The sequence below is a fragment of the Trachinotus anak genome, unplaced genomic scaffold (genome assembly GCF_046630095.1).
Source record: "Trachinotus anak isolate AG129_WGS33_773 ecotype Australia unplaced genomic scaffold, CSIRO_AGI_Tana_v1 ptg000018l, whole genome shotgun sequence".
Lineage (NCBI taxonomy): Eukaryota > Metazoa > Chordata > Actinopteri > Carangiformes > Carangidae > Trachinotus > Trachinotus anak.
The window spans coordinates 19,600,030-19,616,169 of record NW_027273869.1 but is presented as its reverse complement, the minus strand read 5'-3'; the positions used below and the strand labels follow the sequence as shown (position 1 = coordinate 19,616,169).

Below are 16,140 nucleotides of genomic sequence, written 5' to 3'. Positions count from 1 at the left end.
ATCAGGAAAAGAGCCAGCATTTATTTGAAACTGCAGCAGAAAAGGTCAGTATATTCACTGCGACTTCAGGGCTGCTGAATGCCAGAGTATGTTAAAGGTTTTAATCTGATCTTTGAGGGGGGTGATGGCTAAAATCAGATATTTCCTGTCATTGTTCTTAAAATTATGGCCCCAAAATCTCAAGCCAGAAAAAAAAAAAAAAAAACACCTCAGCATCAGCATTATAATAACTCCTATTACCTACAATAAGAAACCCTAAATGATCTGGTTCCAGTGTAAAGGTTCAAGGTTTTTCTCATCATTTTACACTGAATCGTTTCAGGGTTTTAGTCGTGTCACCTCATCACAGGCTGTTTCAGGGTAAATTCCTGCACAGCATCGCCACGAGCATTTATAGTGAGCAAATACTGCACATTCTGTAGCATTTCTCTACAAGATTTAACCTCCTCTTCTCCTTCAGTGACAAATTATCATCGGATTATTGCAGTTACAGTCCTGTCATATCCTTGTGGAAGGTCTGAGCCTCTGTCAGGGGGATTTAAATGGAAAACAACTGATTTCAGCTGCAACAAACATTATTTAAGGATTAATCAGAAACATTTGTCATGTGAGATCTGTAACTGCTGGATAGATTAAGTCACACAGGTTATTGTGCTGATGAATCTGATCAGAGCAGCAGCAGTGTTGGTTTCATTAGCACAGTAACAGTGGCTCCATTTCTGCTGGTCAGAGGCAGCAGACAGAAAACAGACGCTTACCTGAGATCAGCAGCTGTGTCCATGCCAGACACAGGAGCAGAAGCATGGTGAGAAATCCTCCTGTTCCTCTCCTGCGGCTCAGACCGGAATAAACCCGCAGTGATCCGCCGCAGCTGCTCTCGCCGCGGTGCTTATGAACACAGGGAAACAGCCGGTGTGTTTGTCCGCAGCGAGCAGCATGAGGGAGGGAGGAGGCGCCGCCGGAGCTCCGCAGATCCGCTCCACCACCGGGGGACCCCCTGCGACGCTCCTTCCCCGCCCTGCGGTGTCCTACAGCGGCCTGACTGCAGCAGGAAGAGCCGCTCTGCAGCAGCAACTGCTCCGGGGAGAAGAGGAGGTCTGGACCATCTGAGGTTCAGAGACGAGCCTGTGCTTCAGGTGGAGGCTGATGATGATGATGATGATGAAGAAGAGAGGAAGGGGAGGAGAAAAGGCGTGTTGGAGGAAGAGGAGGATTTATGTTAATTTATTATTATTTTAAAAAATATATTTAAAAAAATGAATGAGCCATTTTTATATTAAGCATTAATTAATCTAAATGTATTTTATTTCCAATGTTTTTTAGCCACGTTATCTGTAACATAAGATGTGTTACAGCTGTTTATATAGCGCCACCTGCAAGTCAAAGTCTGCACTTCACTTTACGAATGAATACCTCAAATATTAATATTAATGACTCTTAACTCAAGGGTTATGATAAGTAACATGCTAATTAGTTCATGTGATGCGTTCAAGACATATTTTAAACCGTAATTACGAGCAGCTGAGTGGGGAAAAGCGTTCACATCAGTCTTCAACACGAAAACAATCGATTCAGATCATTTTATAGGAACTTTACACACAAATCTATGCGGTTTATCTGGTGATCAAAAGATTTGGATTTGGGCTGTCATGGTCATGTGATTATAGTGACCAAAACATTAACAATAATAACAATAATAACGATATTATCAGATAAAAAAAACAAGAAGAAAGAAAGAAAGAAATGTTGTTTGTTAAATTCATTTTTATTATCATATGAATTAGACTCAAATACAAGTGCAGGGAGGTGGAGTCTCTAACTACATCTGTCACAGTCCATGTAAACACCGTCAAAGTGGATTTAAAGAGGAATTAGATTTTCTGTAGACAGTGAACTTCCACATCTGCAGCTTCGTCCTCCTCCCATCTGTTACAGGAAGCCCTTCCTCCCTCCTGACTCTTCACTTCAGCCCCTCTCAGCCACTCTAACACCTCTGAATGTGTCCCTGCAGCAGAAGAAGCATCATGACTTGGGTCAGGCGTCTCCTCATCCTCATCAACATCGTCTTCCTGGTGAGTCTCTGGATTTTAAGGTAGAAAAAAAGACTCTTTTTGCCCTGTGAAGCTTTTACAGAAGGTAAAGTGTGGAGATGAGAACAGTCATGATGACACATGAGGATTTGCAGCAGGACAGACAGAGCGTGAGCGACCTCTGCTGGTCAAATAGATGAGGTGAACTCATGAATCAGGATTCAAACTGTATTTCACTGAGCTGGAATCTGTCTGTTATTGATGAACTTGTTTAATAAGGACTCCTCGTGTTTCAGATCAACACCGTGCTTGTCCTGCTCATCCCTCTGGGTCTGCTGTCTCCACTCGTGGATTCTTTACATGGAGATGATTATGTAAGGGTGAACACACCAGCTGGACACACACACACACACACACATCAGTTTACTACGCAGCACTAACTGGCCGACCAATGTCTCTGTCGTCCAGCTTGAAGTCGAGATGGCCAACCGCACCGCCCTCTACATCATGCAGAGCAATGTGGTTACCATGGTGATCATGGTGATGAGCATCCTGGGAGTCTACGGAAGCCTGGAGAGGAACCTGGCGGCCCTGACTGTGGTGAGTAGAGACGCTGAGGCTGCAGTGACGCTGGCCACTGAAAATCTCCCAGTGTTGGTGAGATTTGAGACAAACTGTGCAACTTCTGCAGACGGAGAGCAGGTGGATTTTCTGAGGAAGCACCTGCACAGCTGTCTTTCATCACTCAACACAAGTTGACACTTTATGCAAATTATTTTTCACTATTTTTGATACATTGACTCCAAGACCCAGAATATATTCAAAAAGAATTTCAATATTTCGTCCCAGTTGAATCTTCATCAGGTCAAAATGCCCTCACAGGGTCGCAGGCTCTGGTGTCCTCCCTCTGACCTCAACAAAAACTAAACCTGATGGAATAAAGCCACAAAAACCACAGGGAGTTGAACCAATGTCCCCGCCCCCTCTTTCCAGGTGTCCTCCCAGTCAGACCAAATACACCCGAGGAGAGAAAACATCACGAGTCATTACACATCATCACCAGCAGGGGGAGGAAGTAACATCGACCTTTACGCCCTGAAGCAGTTCCTCTGTGTCTCCTCTGTAGTTCCTGGTGTGTGCGGTGACTGTGAGTGTGCTGATGCTGAGAGCTGGACTCCCTGCTGCTGCAGCCCGTCCTCAGGTGACGACCTGGTTCAGGTGCAGGTTCAGGCTCCAGACGAGAGGCGGAGCTTCACCTGATTCGATTTGGACAGTTTGATAAGTTTAGAACTGACACAATCAGTCGATGAATCATTAACCAGTCGACAGAAAATTAAACTATTGAAACTGATTTAATCAAAACAATTGACTGACTATTAAATCAACTGCAAATTCCTTCAAATAATCTTTTCTTTCATTTCATGTGTTTATAGTTGGAGGGACTGGTGGAGGAATGGTGGCGTTCACGTCTGCCACTGGATCAGGCCTCAAACGACATCAAGAAATGGGTTGAAGGTCTGCAGCCGTCGGTAACAACCACACACACTGATTATTATTTTCACAATAAAACACCAGTCTGGGAAATATGTAGATTTGCTTTTTTCCCAACTTCCACAATAAGATCAAAACCAGAGGCCTGAGACCAGATGAATCCTCAGTGTGCTCTGTGGGGTGTAATAACCGCTGCAGTCTGGGGGGGGGGCACTAACTCTTCTTCTCTTGTGCTTAGCTCGGCTGCTGTGGCATCTTCAGCTACAAAGACTGGGGGGACAACATTCCCGCCTCCTGTCTGTGCAACCAGGTGGAGGAGGGAGGGGTGGAGGGCTTGTGTCAGACCGTCAACCACAGAGTGAGTATTAACACGCTGCCAGTTCTTGTGGTGGCAAAAATGTTTTACCTTGTTCAGTAATTGAAAAAGAAGATCTTCACGCGTCAGCTGTCTTTCTTGAGTTTTAATAAACATTCATGAATGGAGTCACACAAACACAACCGAACAGCAGTACAGTCAGTGAGTGAGAGGCCTGAAGATGTTTTCCAGGGCCACAGTCTTATAGAGATGAGATACGATCCTCTCTGTCACCTGCTTGCCTCTCCCCAAACACAATGTCCCTGTAACTCACAGCTCTGTCTCCACCGAGGTCAGTGAGACACCCTTATCATGAGCAGAAAGGCAGACGGGCAAGACCTTCACATATATTTGTCTACACGTGTTTATCATGGCGAGGAAGGCAAGGCCATCCTGATATCTTGTCTCCATGTGCTTATCATCAGCTCATCCAGAGTTTCTTTCATACTTCAAAACTTCATTAGAAATATCCACACAGTCTTTGGTTACACAGTTTTGCATAGACACACATGAGTTATACCAAAATTTCCCATTACATCCTCAAACAGCTCTTTAAGATGTGGGAACTGGACAAAATACATTCACTCAAAACATCTCTCAATGTCAAGGATCTGAAACATCATGAAGCGCATGATGGCCGAGGTTTCTCTTGGTTCTCTTCCAGAACTTTCTGCTGAACCTCTTCTGGCAGAAGAAGTCCGTCTTCACACAGGTCAGTGAACAACAATTTAGAATTGGGTTAGTAATTACAGTTATGTCATATTAACCTCATGCATGGCCCATTAGGAAGGTGGAAGGACTGGGCTTCTTCTTCTTATAGTTTATGCTGTTAATTCCTCTCTCTCCTCCACCGTCAGCCCTGCTTCCCCTTCATCATTTCCTCCGTCAGGATAAACGCTGACACCGCCCTGAGTGTACACTTCATTCTGTTCGTCCTGATGGTGAGTTGAAGGTTTTTAACGTACTGAAGACAGGACCACAGCACGGCACCGTCTGTCACTTTGTCCTTTCAGCACAAGATATCTAAATACTGGTCAGATTGCTGTCAACATTTATTAAAGAGGAGCATGAACCAATGACCCCCCCCCCACGGCCTTTCCTGTAGTTTCACCCTTTGGACAAACTTTACGACTTTATCTCGACTACGAATCTGAAAACAGAATAAAGAATCCGTCGAACTCACATCTTTTCTCGAAGCAGTGACAGAGAACAGATAAAAATTATTATTATTATTCCTATGAGAAGAAGAAGATCGGTTTTAGAGATATAACAGTGAATGTTCATCCAGAAGCATCAAGCATCATTGTCCACATTAACTCAGTGTGTTTGTGTGGTGCAGCTTCTGGCCTCGGTGCTGTCTTCCCTGATGATCTGCCGGATCATCAGAGCCTCCACCGGGCCGAGCGCCCCTCTGTCTGTGACGGTGATGTTCGGCGACCCCCCCCCTGCCTACCATCAGCTGTACAACCTGCCCGAGTAGGCAGCGTCTCTCTCACAACAAAACCATGATGCATGATTTCTCCTTCAAGCTCAGTGACCACGAACACGACCCTGGAGGAGGATACAGGGACGGCCCAGCGTCAACAACTCAGTTACATGATGTTAGACTAGAAACTACTTTCATTACCGATGACACATTCTTTTGAATGATATGACTCAGTGTTTTTTTCTTTTGGGTGTTTTTTTGTATTGATGTTTTGATGTCATTGTGCTTGTTATCTCATGGTATATGTGCTGATCTTATCCCTGCTGTTTCCATGAAGTTTACCAGGTGTCAACACAGTTTGTGCTCTGAAGAAGACCCACAGAGGCTGGAGCTGGTCTCTCTGCCTCCAGCCCAGAAGTGCCCGAGGAACGTTTTCTTTACTCGATGAATTAAAGCAGCTCTTTGGAAAAGACATTTGGGATTGTAGAAACAACTGTGTCTGAACAACACAACTGGAGGATTAGTTTCAATTGTAAATGGTAAGTGGAGATTGTAGATACTGTTTTGGGACTTTTAGGATGCAAAGGGCTCATTTCCAGTTTTCCAAAAGATTCCTGGCTGGTGTCTTTGGATGATAAATAAATAATGGTTGATACATTAGAATTAAGAAAAAAAATTGTCAGTTTATCCTTTTTTTCTTTGGGTTTTTATATCTTCATTGGACAGACGACAGTGAGCAGAGAATTTGTGATGAGGATGAATGAGATGGGTCAAACTGCAGACTTCACATTTATTTATGACAAGTATTCAGCATGAAACAATCTCACACACAGTTCAACAGTGGATGGTGCATTAAAGTGTCAAGTCTCAGCTCCGATTTCAGTAGATTTACATCAGTATAGAAAGAACTGTGTGGGAGACATAACTTTTAACACATAGTGCTCAAATTGCAAAAGTTCAAAAGTAACTGGACACTTGGCTACTAAATATTTTGTGTGCTTTTTCCAGAGCGCTTTATTAGGAACACCAAGCTAAAACTGATGCATTCAAATACAACGGTTCTGCAGTAAATCCTCCGTGAGGTTTTAGAGAGGTGTTTACTCAGGTGTGTGATCATTTCTGGAGGCTGCAGTTTGTGTTTCTATTATTTAGTCCTCAACAATGTGTGTGTCTATTTTATAAGCTTATCACAGTTGTCATAAAAGCATAAGAAAGCAGAACCTCAAAGCTGTATCTAAGTACTTCAATAAATGTACTTTGGAACTTTCCACCACTATAACAGAGTGAGATAAAGCTGAATGGCTCTGTGTGTTTTTCTGTTTCCCCCTCAGCCTGATGAAAAAGGAGGTCAACCGACCAGCTCCTGTTTTAAGATGTTCATGGCTGAAAAAGGTTGTTCATGTGAAAAGTAACAGAAACAGTCGCATCGAGACTGAATGGTCATTTATTTCTGTTGACCTCAGAGGCTGTTTGAAGCATCTCATTCGTCTGCACATGCAAATGAAATGTGTTTGACATGAATCATTTCCTGGTCCTGTAACGTTCACTGCAGCAGCCAGTCAGCGGAGAAACCAACAAAGAAAAACACGCCTTCATCTCAAAGGTTTAGATATGTATATTTACATCTCTAGTGTAAATATGTCTCACAGACACGTCGTTGGTCCAACCCCCCTGCAAGCAGCTCATCTCCTTTAAGACCACGACTCCTCGGTTCAACATATTCCTCTGCACTGAGTCACAGCAGCACAGACCCACACTGGTGATTCTGATCTGTTTTCCTCTCAGACCTGGTTTAACACAATCCCTCTCCCTCCTCACCTGAACGCTCCATTCCTCCCCCGTCTCAGTGTCGCTCTTCACCTTCGTCCTCTCTCACCTCTTCATCATGAGTCATCGCAGAAACACTTTCACCTCAGGTGTTTGTTGACTTTTCTGCCAGTGAGTTGACTTTAAGGCAGCAATAAACCTGTTTAACACAAAGAAGCAGCAAACGCAAGTCTGACTACACTCGACACAGTTTCTGACACGTGGAGGGATCACTGCTACACAAAATGACTACAAAGATACAAAAAACAACTACAAAGAGACACAAAACTACACAAAAATACAAAATGACACAAAAATACAAAAAACAACTACAAACAGACAAAATGACAAAAGGAGTTTTATTGAACCAGACTTTAACGGTGAAGGAAACAGGTGAAGGAAACAGGTGAAGGAAACAGGTGAAGGCTTCTGCTTCTGCTCGCACACATGACCGTTGTGATGTTGTACAGGTTTCATTTCTCTCCAGTGAAGTTTGACTCTAGGCAAGATTTCCCAGCATGCATCTTATTTCCTGAGCTGAAATTCTCCAGAGACCCCGAAGAGAAAAAAACAAAGAAACGACCATCGAGACAGGAAGAGACACAACAGACGGGGACACATGACCACAGACACACAAATCCACCAACAACAAAGAGCTGCACACAGACACACACACATCAGACCATTAATACTGGTGCATCAGTGTCTCAGTTACAGTTCATTGCTGGAGATGAAGTGTGAATCATCCACAGTCGTGTTGTAGTAACAGCAGTAAAAAGTGCAGTATTTCTGTAGAAGTACAAAAATACAAAAGGGAAATACTGGCACTCTTCAGGCCTGTTCTGACCTGCAGTGTGTTTACCTCTTTACACATGTTCTCAAGAATTAATGTACTGACAGTTAAAGAAGAAAGACTGTAATTTCCCAGATGTGGATAATGAGGGAATTAAGCCCCGCCCCCCCCCCCCCCTGTATCCGCCCCCCTGCCGGATCCTCCGACACCTAAAACCAGCCCCCCTGCGCGCTGCCCCTGACTCCAGCCCGCAGCCGCAGAGCCACCGTCCCGGACTCAAACTGCAGAGGAGCGACCGCTTCACTCAGTTTCTTCTTGCACCTGCAGCTGTAAACATGGCCAAAGTCAACACGAGCCTCAAACGCGTCTTCACCATCTTCAACGTCTTTTTCGCGGTGAGTTCACGGGTTAAAGCTGAAGCTTTTGAAAATGGCTGCCCTTTGATCTCCATCGCTGTGGGAATAAAAAGTGCGTAGTTTCTGCTCTTTGCGCTTTCAAACACAATTTCAACATTTGTATTAGGGATTAATATAAACTCCAATATTTCAATCAGTTGTGTGTCAGCAGGTCGACCCGTGAATAAGCCTTTGAGAGAAGAACAATATTTGTGTGCAAAGAAAGAAAAACTAACCCAATAAAAGTTCACATATTTCTTCTGATCCGTTTACAGGTTTATTCTAATGGTTCAATGTGTTTGTGTGTTGAACATTTTTGCCTTGTTGATGGAAACTAAAATCAAATGTTGTATAAACGGAACAGACTCTGTCATTTCCACCAGTTTTAAGCTTGTGAAGATTTTACAGCTTTATCATGTTATTCTAAGCGTCACAGCTTTTATTTGTCATACGATAAAAAAATGAAATGATTTTGCAATTTGTTGACGTTGCTTTGAGCTTTCATCATTTGTCATCACCTTTTTACATTTAATAGACACAACAAGTATTTGATTAATCGATAAAAAATAACAAAGATCCCCAAAAGTGGGACAAATGTTTTCAAAAACTCTAAAATCCATGGATTTACTGTGATATAAGACCTGGAAAAGCAGCAAATTCTCACATTTAAAAGCTGGAATTTGTCACATTTGCTTGAAAAGTGGATAAAAAAAGTTGCTGCCAGCCAAATATGTGTAAAGTGTAAAGTAAGATGCTGCTGGTTTCCAGTCAGTGTGAAGTGAAAACCAATTAAATTTGATCATGAGCAGCTGCTCTGCTCCACACAAAGCTGCAGCTCAGGCGGTTTTCACAATAAAAGCTTCCAGTGATCCATTGCAGTGATGTTGCTCGGTCACTGTGGGTGAGTTTGTCCTGATGTAATCAGGCCAGTCTGATTTTTATCTGGGATTTTATTTTCTCTGGGCAACTGTTTGCTCATTGTTTGAAATTCATGGACAGTTTAAGTATTGTTACAAAACTTTTTCTAGTATAAACAGGTTTTTCTTGTTTTAGTGTTTTAATTTAGCAAGGTGCACATTAGAGACGTACTGTTCATAACTGACTGTTAACAGAAGAAGCTGATAGTGGAGCATTTACAGTGTAAAAATAAACTTGTGTCTATGTACAAACTAAGGACGGAAGGCTCTGTTTGTAAAGGACCCGTGTGTTGGATTTTCTTCCTTAGTGTGAAATCCAGATTCGTCATGTTTTTATTGGCTTACAGTGAGCGCCTGAAGGCCTCCGCAGCTTCTCCTAATCTATTCAGTGTCAGTATTCAGGGGTCTGCAGCCTCACCATTAGGAGGCACTAAATCCTACACACTGGTCCTGGCATTTTTTAAATGAATTAATATTTTTAATTTTATTTCACTTCTCAAGTGTTCTCTTTATCTATCTTCCTCATGACACAAGCATTTTTCACTGGTTTCTGATGTTTTATAGATGACACCAAACTCATTTATTGATAATGAAAAAGCCCTTAAATATAATGTGTGTAGCCTTTGTCACGCAACCCCTCAGCTTTAGCTCTTTTAAGGACTTTAACTTTAGTGAGGTGAAGTGTCACTTGTGTTGTTTGAGTCGTCGTGTTCGCAGGTCAGCGTGGATCTGATCAAACTCTGTGTTTTGTGTTTCAGATTATTGGTGCGCTCATCATCATGTTCACTCTGACGTGTCACGTCCTCACCAACAGAATAGAAAACGTAAGAACAAACGCACGTTTAACCTTCGACTTAAACGGGTCTCTAAAAAACCCAAACATATGAACCTGTCGCTCGTCTTCTTCTCCAGATACAGAGTGGGAGCAGCGGCCTCATCCTCCTCTACGTCATCGGCACCATCACCATGGTGATCGCCATCCTGGGAGCCTACGGAGCCCATAAGGAGAACAAAGCGTGCCTGATCGTCGTGAGTATAGACATCAGCACAGGATCACACAGGCTGCACAGGAAGATGATGATGAATCTTCAGAATAAAAGAGGATGTGAAATTCATATATTTCCAAATCAGAAAAACCCCAAACTTAGTAATGTTCCGCTCCTAAAACATGATGAAACGATAGAATCAGGTGACGCATGAGGGGAAAAACCAGACTAACAAACAAACCAAAGTCCGACGAGGAAAAAACAACTTACGTGACCTGCAGAGACGAGAGCAGGGAGGTTTGTGTGGTCTTTGTCCTGTTTCCTGTTGTGAGTTTGGTTATTTCCTGTTTGACACTTAATTTCCCCTCTGCCACGTCAACAAGAAGGTTAAACTTTCACCCTTTAATTGCCAGCTCGTTAGTTTTAATGCCCTTCAGAAAGATTATCTCCTGCTGGGGCCTCATTCATGAACAAAGCTGGTTATCAGCCGTCGTTAGGGTCCAGATTATTATATAGGCCTGTAAATATATCATTTATGCTCCATATTGACCTGTTGTCTCATACAATCCACTGCACTTCGGTGCAAAGGTGGTTCGGGTGTGTGTTCTTTAGCAGAGGTCATGAATTCCTGTGTTTCGTTTGCAGTTCCTGGTGTGTATGGTGATCGGGACTCTGCTGATGATGAGGTCTGCAGTCCCCACTGCTGTCATCCGTCCTCAGGTAACAACCCTGACGCTCCACTGTTAGTTCTACTGTTGGTTCTACTCTTGGTTCTAGTGCACACAAGAAAACAGTGATGCATCATTTCCTTGTGTGTGTTTATAGGTGAAGGACCTGATAGAGTCTAAATTCCGTGACTTCCTGCCTCTGGACCATGCTTCATACCAGGCGCAGAACATCGCTGATGAAATGCAGAAAGAGGTGAGATACACACACACACACACACACACACACACACTTTTTTGAAAAATAAAAAAAAATTCCATTAAACAAATAATTGTGATGACAGTTGACCAGCGCCACCATCAGCTGTGGTTTTCAGATCAGAATCCTCACGGCTCATCGTGACTTTCTCAGGATGCCGTGACCTCGTTGTCACAGGACGAACGTTCAAGTTTTCAGCTCCTCATTAAACTTACTTTACTTTCACTGGAAAACAAAACTCGTCAAGTCAGAACTGGCTGCTCTGCCTTTGCCTCCAGCTCTCTGCAGTCAGGAAAGACCGCTTTACAAAATAAAAGCTCTAAAACAAAACCGACGTTGACACTCCCAGAATTCCCTTGAGGGCAAACAGGTGCGGCCCGGTCCGTCTGATTGGCTCTCATAGTGACAGGATAGTTGTTGGGCAGGAATGTAAATCAAAAATGGCTGCCGTCAGGAGGAAGTCACAGAAATCATGTCTCCACGTTGTCCAGGGGTCAGATCTGATCATTTATCACTTCTTGATTTTAAAGAGAAACCTGCCGTGACTTCCCTCAACGTCTTCCACATTTATTCTCGAACTGAAACGATGAGAACATGAAGCACAAAGCAAATGGTGACTCAGTTCCCTAGAAGTGTCTTTATTTGCTGTTCACTGAAATGTGCAAGAACCAAATTTTTAAGTATCACAATTTGGTGTTTTTATTTTGTTTTCATATTTACGTGTGTGTGTGTGTGATAGACTAACTCTCTTAACCAACATGAGACAAAAATAAAATAATTATCTATTCTTAAAGGTAATATTTTAGTTTACTATCAGAATCTCAGACTGATAAGGGTTTTTTTTCTCATTTTACAAAACAAGCTGCTGTTGTTGTGGTGATACTGGGAATTCTGGGATACTGAGTTTACACAGGTTGAACTGTGAGGTGAGGATTTAAAAGAATAAATCTTCTTCACCAGCAGAGCCTCGTTTCCTTGAAATGAACAACATGTAAAGTTAAAAACAAATGGGTGAAACCACAGCTCAGCGGTGATTACAGCTAACACCTTTCCACCAACTGTCCTAGTTTCAGGTCTCAGTGGAAAGTAGAACCTTTATTATTTCCTGCCTCCGTTCACTCTGAGGCCAAATCACCAACCACACAAAGCAAGAAACTGTCGAGCAAATCTCAAGCTTCTCACACTTGAAGATTTTAAAGGTCCCATATTGTATAAAGGGAGATTTCCATGTCTTTTTGATTATAAAGCTTATATAACTTATATGTGTGTGTGTGTGTATATGTGTGTGTTTGATCACATCCTGTAATCAAAGTTACAGGATGTGACGTGACTGCAAATAATTTCAGTTTTCAAACCAAAACTCCTCCTGATATTGACTCTGATCAATAACCCTCCCATTTCTCTCGTCTTCTTCTCTTGTGTTCAGCTGCACTGCTGCGGTCTGGACAGCTACAACGACTGGGAGGGAAACATCCCCGACTCGTGTCTGTGCGACCCGGAGGTGGAGGAGGAGGGAGCGTGTCAGACAGTCGGCTACAAAGTGAGTATCCATACACAACCCGGCTTCGTCTTCTTCTACTGTGTTTGAAACACTCGTGACTCACGCTGTTGTTTTTTGCGTCTTCTGCAGAGCTTCATGAACCAGCAGAAATCCATCTACACCAAGGTCAGTAACCCGGCATCAGGCTGAAAATAAAAACCAGTTTTATTTAAAGATCCATCAGCTGGTTGTAAGAACTAGAGGTGATGATTTCTCTCTCTTCCTCGCTCCAGACCTGCCTCCCCATCATCGTCTACTACGCCGAGCTGGTCTGTGACATTGCCATCGGCATCACCTTCACTTTGCTCGTGCTGGCGGTGAGTGTTTGTCGTCGCACTGTTTCCACATGTTGGTGTGTCTGTGTGAAAAGTAATGGGATTAAAGGACTGACCGGAGCAGGTGGTGTTAAAATCCCCTCCCTCCTCCGGACAGGCTGAACGGGCTCTGTTCTCACGCTCTGACCACCCACACCTTTCTGTTCTTAACCACCTTCAAAAGGTCGACGTTTGCTTTTTCCAGCTTCTCGGACTCGACAATAAACTGAATTTTTGTGTTTTGGAAAAAACAAGATGTTTGAAAACGTTTTCTGATGTTTCATAGTGTTGCAGGGATGATGTGTTTTTGTTCAGCAGGATAATCTTCACTAACAAACACCACTTCATGACGCACTAGTCTGAGCAATGGAGGCGTACATACAACTGCAGGGCCATAATTCTAGTTTAAGTGATGTAAAAGCCTCTAGAAATCAGAGCTGCAGTGTTTACTGATGTATTTTATGTTGTAGAATAGGCTTGAGCTCGTTTTAACCACGGACCCTATTTCAGTCATTTAAACCAAAACGCAGAGTTCAGGATGAGGGAACAGGAAGTGCCCAAACCCAACTAATCCCTTTGTTTTCAGACTCGTTCCCGCAGCTCTCTTTAGACAAAAGCCCTTTAGTCTGACTCACTTCGTCAGACGTCAGAAAGCTTCTGCGACTGTTGAGCAGTTCTGACCACGACGAGTTCCCTGACCCATGATTTCTAACTGGACTCGCTGTGTTCTCCCTCCAGCTGCTGGGCATGATCCTGTCCTCCATCATCATCCATCAGTTGCGCTACCCCGACTCACCCACCATCCTGATGACGGTGCCCACCATCTTCACCACGGCGCCGCCAAAATACCAGGAGCTGCAAAACCCCCCGAGCTACTGAAGGAACCACACCAGCTTCCTGTTGTGCTGGTAGCCTGTTGTACAGGGTCAGGAGGGTCAGGTGTTTTTTTGTTTTTTTTTTTGTTTGTTTTTTTTTTTTTCTTCAATCTTCGGTTACAGGACTGAGTCCAAAGTGCCTCACAGCTGAGGAACTGCGACTTGTTGGCTCCATTTGAACCAGTGGGAACATGACAGGAGCCTGAAACACCACTGGCTTTAATTTTCGAATAGAAGAAAAGAAAAAGCTGCTTTTTAAAAAATATCTGCAACGAGATTATTCTTCTTTCAGAATCTGCTGTTTAATTATGTTTGTAAATGTTTCTCTAATCATCACAATAATTATTTCTTGTCAGTCATTGTCCAGTTCACTAAATCTGTTCATCCTGGTGAAGAGAAATTTGTTTGGTTACTGAGAAAAAACAAGAAAATGAAGCTTTCAGGCTACAAAATATTCACAAAATAAAAATGTTTGTTTGAGGAAACTAGATTTTAATTTAGCCATAAATTGTGACTTTTTTTCTGAGGTTTGGCTCTAATCTTTTTCTGCAAAGGTGCACAAAGTTTAAGTTTATACTGTGAAAAGACTTGAATTAAGAAAAACATCTTATTCTTGTGATCCTGGAAAAAAAAGTCATTTTGTCGTTCGATACAAACCTAACGAGCTTCAAATTGTTAGTTTTTCAAACTTGTTTCTTGTTACACGCCATAAAAGAAGCACTTTTTTTTCCTTTTTTTTTTTTTAACCACTAATTCTCATTTTGTTCAGCAAATGCAAAAAATAAGCACACGGCCAATGAAGCAGAACCACAAGTGCCAGAAATTATGTTTGTCCTGCAGAAGCACTGAAATAAACCTGACGCTGCAAAAGATTTAGTTTTATAATAAAATATTTTTTGACGCAAAGCTTAAAAATTTAATTTTATACTGAAAACCCTATATGGATTTAAATCCACCGTTTGTAGAAATTGTCACGCTTCAGTCAGTTATTTTATTTTTATAATAGTTTTTATAATCTTTGTGTTTTGTTACTGAATGTGACTGTGGGTCTTTTCTTTCTGTTACTGTGTTAAACAGTTTTACACCTCGTAAACCACTTCTTCCTGTTAACCTGCATCATGTCAGAAACATTCACTTAGTCAAAACTTGAGGTGAAAATAAAAGCACGTTGAGAAAAGGTAAAATAAAACCTGAATGTTTCAGTTTGGACAGTTTGTGTCTATGAAAGTAGAGAATAGGAAAATGTTTTTTATTTCATCTTCTTTGTGTCATTTGTTTGTCACTTTGTTTGATTCTTATGCAGAAAATATTCCTGAGGACCTAATAAAAAAATAAAAATTCACCAGAAACTCTGCTTGTGTGTCTGTCTGTCTGTGTGTGAAAATGTGTAGATTAACAACCACAACACAGAAAAATGTGTTTTCAAATTATCTACTTCATGAGTGGTTTCAGTAAATTTCAGTTTTATATCTAATGAAGTGTCAGCAGGTGATTTAGACGAGCTGCAGTGTTCGGGTTCATCCTGTTACACAGTTCACAACATAAATGACTTTACATTTATTTGTCTCAGACTTTTGGACGACAGTTTACACAAATTACACTTGGTGGGTGGACGATTGGTTTATCTTTAAAATCTTTAGATTGTCTTGTCGACTGAAACTAGATTTTTGAGAACGATACTGGCAAATGAATAAATAAATAAAATGTCCACTTTGATTTTGAACTAATTTCCCGGAGCTGTGGGAAACAGACTTTAAAGCCTCATCAGTGATCGGACTGAAGGATGAAGACGGCTGCACTCAGCCTCACAGAGCGGCTGAATTTACAACTTCAACTAAATTTGTGCCTCAGATACAAACTGAGACGTTTCACAGTGCAAACACAGTCAACAGTGCTCTCTGGTGGACAAGCTCCACAACAGCAGCTCTGTTCATAAATCACCTTTAACGTGTTTGTACAGACGCGTCTTGTTATTTATCAGTCGACAGATTCACTAATAAGATGTGTAGTATATCTGTAATAATGTCAGACATGCTGGGTAATTACTTGGGATGTACCTTTAAGGCAAAATACAGAGGAAAAGTATACATTTAGTATTTCTACAGAAACCGTGTGGAGAAGCTTTCATGAAGATAAAATCATACAGAATTTTAAATTAATCAATAGAAATGTTTTTCTTTGTTGTCGTCCAGTGTCGTCTTGGACTAATGTCCCTCCCTTTTAAACCTAAACCTGTGGCTCCACCTGAAACATTTAGTTTCCACCTTCTGATGAAACTCCAGCTGAGC

The 16,140-nt window shown here is 42.1% G+C and overlaps 3 protein-coding genes across 4 annotated transcripts in view; 2 read left to right on the top strand and 1 right to left on the bottom strand.

Annotated features, from left to right (window-relative positions):
- The window catches only part of ptprr (protein tyrosine phosphatase receptor type R), a 29,165-nt gene extending 28,201 nt beyond the window's left edge, over window positions 1-964 (bottom strand). The window contains exon 1 of the mRNA XM_071502145.1: window positions 759-964. Within this exon, the coding sequence (XP_071358246.1) occupies window positions 759-804 (46 nt within the window). The 5' untranslated portion in view covers window positions 805-964. The remainder of the gene's footprint in view (window positions 1-758) is intronic.
- A 46-nt stretch (window positions 965-1,010) lies between these two features.
- LOC139635130 (23 kDa integral membrane protein-like) lies at window positions 1,011-7,950 on the top strand. Of its 2 annotated transcripts, none has more exons than XM_071502147.1 (10): window positions 1,011-1,136; window positions 2,012-2,072; window positions 2,327-2,404; window positions 2,499-2,630; window positions 3,157-3,231; window positions 3,464-3,559; window positions 3,760-3,879; window positions 4,541-4,588; window positions 4,734-4,817; window positions 5,216-7,950. In XM_071502147.1, exons 2-10 carry the CDS (start codon window positions 2,025-2,027, stop codon window positions 5,354-5,356), a joined length of 822 nt encoding a protein of 273 aa, XP_071358248.1. In that variant the 5' UTR covers window positions 1,011-1,136; window positions 2,012-2,024; the 3' UTR covers window positions 5,357-7,950. The 2 variants fall into 2 exon arrangements, with proteins under 2 accessions (XP_071358248.1, XP_071358247.1); XM_071502146.1 differs by having other exon boundaries at window positions 1,022-1,136; window positions 1,936-2,072.
- A 111-nt stretch (window positions 7,951-8,061) lies between these two features.
- Window positions 8,062-15,206, top strand: LOC139635131 (tetraspanin-8-like). Its single transcript, XM_071502148.1, has 9 exons — window positions 8,062-8,296; window positions 9,972-10,037; window positions 10,126-10,242; window positions 10,845-10,919; window positions 11,025-11,120; window positions 12,550-12,663; window positions 12,754-12,789; window positions 12,897-12,980; window positions 13,716-15,206. Exons 1-9 carry the CDS (start codon window positions 8,237-8,239, stop codon window positions 13,854-13,856), a joined length of 789 nt encoding a protein of 262 aa, XP_071358249.1. The 5' UTR covers window positions 8,062-8,236; the 3' UTR covers window positions 13,857-15,206.
- The last annotated feature ends 934 nt before the right edge of the window (window positions 15,207-16,140 follow it).

What these genes read in the sequence shown, in the direction of transcription:
- LOC139635130 (XM_071502146.1), top strand. Translation starts at nt 1,998, where the DNA reads ATGTGTCCCTGCAGCAGAAGAAGCATCATGACTTGGGTCAGGCGTCTC. An exon ending in CTGCTGCAGCCCGTCCTCAG is followed by an intron (nt 3,232 to 3,463) that starts GTGACGACCTGG and finishes ATGTGTTTATAG; the next exon opens with TTGGAGGGACTGGTGGAGGA. An exon ending in AGAAGTCCGTCTTCACACAG is followed by an intron (nt 4,589 to 4,733) that starts GTCAGTGAACAA and finishes CTCCACCGTCAG; the next exon opens with CCCTGCTTCCCCTTCATCAT.
- LOC139635131 (XM_071502148.1), top strand. Translation starts at nt 8,237, where the DNA reads ATGGCCAAAGTCAACACGAGCCTCAAACGCGTCTTCACCATCTTCAAC. An exon ending in CTGATGAAATGCAGAAAGAG is followed by an intron (nt 11,121 to 12,549) that starts GTGAGATACACA and finishes TCTTGTGTTCAG; the next exon opens with CTGCACTGCTGCGGTCTGGA. An exon ending in AGAAATCCATCTACACCAAG is followed by an intron (nt 12,790 to 12,896) that starts GTCAGTAACCCG and finishes TCCTCGCTCCAG; the next exon opens with ACCTGCCTCCCCATCATCGT.